Source organism: Limulus polyphemus, unplaced genomic scaffold (genome assembly GCF_000517525.1).
Source record: "Limulus polyphemus unplaced genomic scaffold, Limulus_polyphemus-2.1.2 Scaffold2309, whole genome shotgun sequence".
NCBI classification, from domain to species: Eukaryota; Metazoa; Arthropoda; class Merostomata; order Xiphosura; family Limulidae; genus Limulus; species Limulus polyphemus.
Window position 1 is genome coordinate 35,763 of NW_013667919.1, and position 2,856 is coordinate 38,618.

The window sequence follows — 2,856 nt, forward strand, 5'->3', positions numbered from 1 at the left end:
GACTGTATGCTATGGTTGATAGGTTTGTATTGATTGTTGATGTATAGTGTGGCTGTCCAAGTGTGAACTGACTGTATGCTATGATTGATAGGTTTGTATTGATTGTTGATGTATAGTGTGGCTGTCCAAGTGTGAACTGACTGTATGCTATGATTGATAGGTTTGTATTGATTGTTGATGTATAGTGTGGCTGTCCAAGTGTGAACTGACTGTATCTCATGGTTTATCAGCTTGTGTTGACTGTTGATGTATAGTGTGGCTGTCCAAGTGTGAACTGACTGTATCCTATGGTTGTTAGGTTTGTATTTACTGTTGATGTATAGTGTGGCTGTTCAAGTGTGAACTGACTGTATGCTATGGTTGATAGGTTTGTACTGATTGTTGATGTAGTGTGGCTGTTCAAGTGTGAACTGACTGTATGCTATGGTTGATAGGTTTGTATTGATTGTTGATGTAGTGTGACTGTTCAAGTGTGAACTGACTGTATGCTATGGTTGATAGGTTTGTATTGATTGTTGATGTAGTGTGACTGTTCAAGTATGATCTGACTGTATCCTATGGTTGATAGGTTTGTATTGACTGTTGATGTATAGTGTGGCTGTCCAAGTATGAACTGACTGTATCCTATGGTTGATAGGTTTGTATTGATTGCTGATATAGAGTGTGACTGTTTAATTGCAAACTTACCATATTTGATGAGATTGAGAACCTGATATTCATGCGTTATTGTAATTTTGACTCCATCATACTATTTTTTTAGGCATGTGAATTTCAGCAATCATTAGCTACTGTAAAAATGAACAGTTTTATATGTAGTTTAAGCAACAGTATCAACAATAATTGCTGTTACATTCAATATTTCAAAGCTTCAAATAGAAATGAAGTTTTCTTATTATGGAATGATGTCGCAGCTTGTGAGATGAGAGCGTTTGACGTTAGATTCGTGTCAAGATATACCAGTTACGTTTGTTTTAAACCTGATGCTTTGCTCATATTTTCTATATGTACAAAAAAAAACTTAGTCAGAAATAAAATCAATGTTTTATTAATTAGCATTTACCAATAATTTAATAATGCTACTCAAATACTTCAGAACCAAATGTTGCCCACTAGGCTATTATTCTAAACCTAAGATAAATGGTGAATATTTAAATCCCATACTTAAAACTACTTTGGTATAACTTGTTTACACATCGCTTTCCGTCCAACTATTATAAAAGAGTAAATATTCAGGCCTGTTGGATCGTCCTTTCATTCGTATTTCCCGTCACGCTGTGTACGTGAACCAATTGACGGTGGACGTTACATTTTCCCTGTTATATTAAAGTTCTGAGTAAAAAAGAAAATAACTGTTTCTAAACTGTTTTTGTAATGTAATATTTCTTTAAAATTCTCTGTCAAAGAGACTGTCTAATAATACTGTTTCCATGTTTGTTTCAAATTTTAACATCGTTTGATCTTATATTTTTACTCGGGTCTCTAACAATACAATGAATGCAATTTGTACAATTATATGCCGTCATTTTTGTTTTTACTAGCAGAATTTTATAGATAACGGTATTTTTTGTTTCTTCTTGTTTTTTTTTAGAGCCTAATTTAGAGATTTGATGCTTGAGTTAGGATTAGTTTAGTAGTTTTGGGCTACCATTGTAATATTATTATTAATGCTTCAGCTCGTTCCTTTCTAATTATTTAGCATGTTCTAATGAATTATGGGAAAAAATTGAAACTGCAATTTTAAAATAAATTAATATAATCATGCTTGGAGAATATTATGATGGTATGAAAATTGTATTGATGTTTATGAAGACTTTCCTTGCGTATAATGCACAAAAACCAACCAACAGACTCACTTTTACTTATATTATCATCATACCAGATTATTCAATGTTTTTAATACCATAATTTCTTCTCTTTCTTTTATAATTGGCCCGTGGTTAATTTTTTTAAAATTTTTACTGATTTGCTGTTGATATTATAAAATTTGCCATAAAATAAACCAGCATGGTAGATAGATTTGTGTTTCTTCAATGAATAGTCTCCTGTTCTACTGTGAGTGACAGATGTGGATCTTATTTGCAGGAATTATTAGTGCAGCTGACTACGAGGACTTCCATACACAAAATAGAAGAGGCCGACGAGGTAATCAACGAGGCCAACCCAACACTAAATCACAGAGGCAGGAAGGGTAACATGAGGCTTGATTTTTATATAATTTGTTTTTCATATGAAGTGATAAAAGACTTGTAGTAGGAATTATATTTTAACATATTAAGAACTGGAAATGTTTCCAAATAGATGCATCCTGTTGTTGTTGTACTCGCAAGTTACGAACTATTCAGTTGAAAGATCATTGATTTTATTATGTTGGGGCCTGTTGTTTGTCCAGTAAAATAACATAAGCAATAAAAATAATATTAGTTTCTGTTCAACAGATCAGTGCAATTTAACTCATTTTTAGACTAAATGTATGTAAGACTTAATCCTGACTGATATTTCTTTCACCAGGGCAAGAAAGAAATCTAACGTAATACTACCTAAGTCTATATTATTATGTGGTAAAACTAAATAGTCATTCCAGCGCTTATTTCCACATTGCTTTTCTTGTGGGATTGGAAATAACCTGGTGGACATTATGCTGGACTTTGGGGGTCCATGGTTCACGCCCCATTGCTACAAAATTGATCCTTACACTTTAAGACCATTGTAAAAGTTAAGGTCAAATCCCAGTGTTTGATTTGAGTACTTCAAGAATTAGTGCCAATAGCCTTCTTGTAGCTTTACCTGAAACAAACAATCGTTATTTTGTGGCCTGATCTTTAAACAAAAAAATGTTTACATTTTTTAAAAGTTTTT

General features: G+C 32.7%; 1 protein-coding gene across 1 annotated transcript in view; it reads left to right on the forward strand.

Moving 5' to 3' along the window:
* LOC106466579 (E3 ubiquitin-protein ligase ZNF598-like) overlaps window positions 1–2,856 on the forward strand; it is a 24,189-nt gene that overhangs the window by 17,340 nt on the left and 3,993 nt on the right. The window contains exon 5 of the mRNA XM_013926872.2: window positions 2,083–2,188. Within this exon, the coding sequence (XP_013782326.1) occupies window positions 2,083–2,188 (106 nt within the window). The remainder of the gene's footprint in view (window positions 1–2,082; window positions 2,189–2,856) is intronic.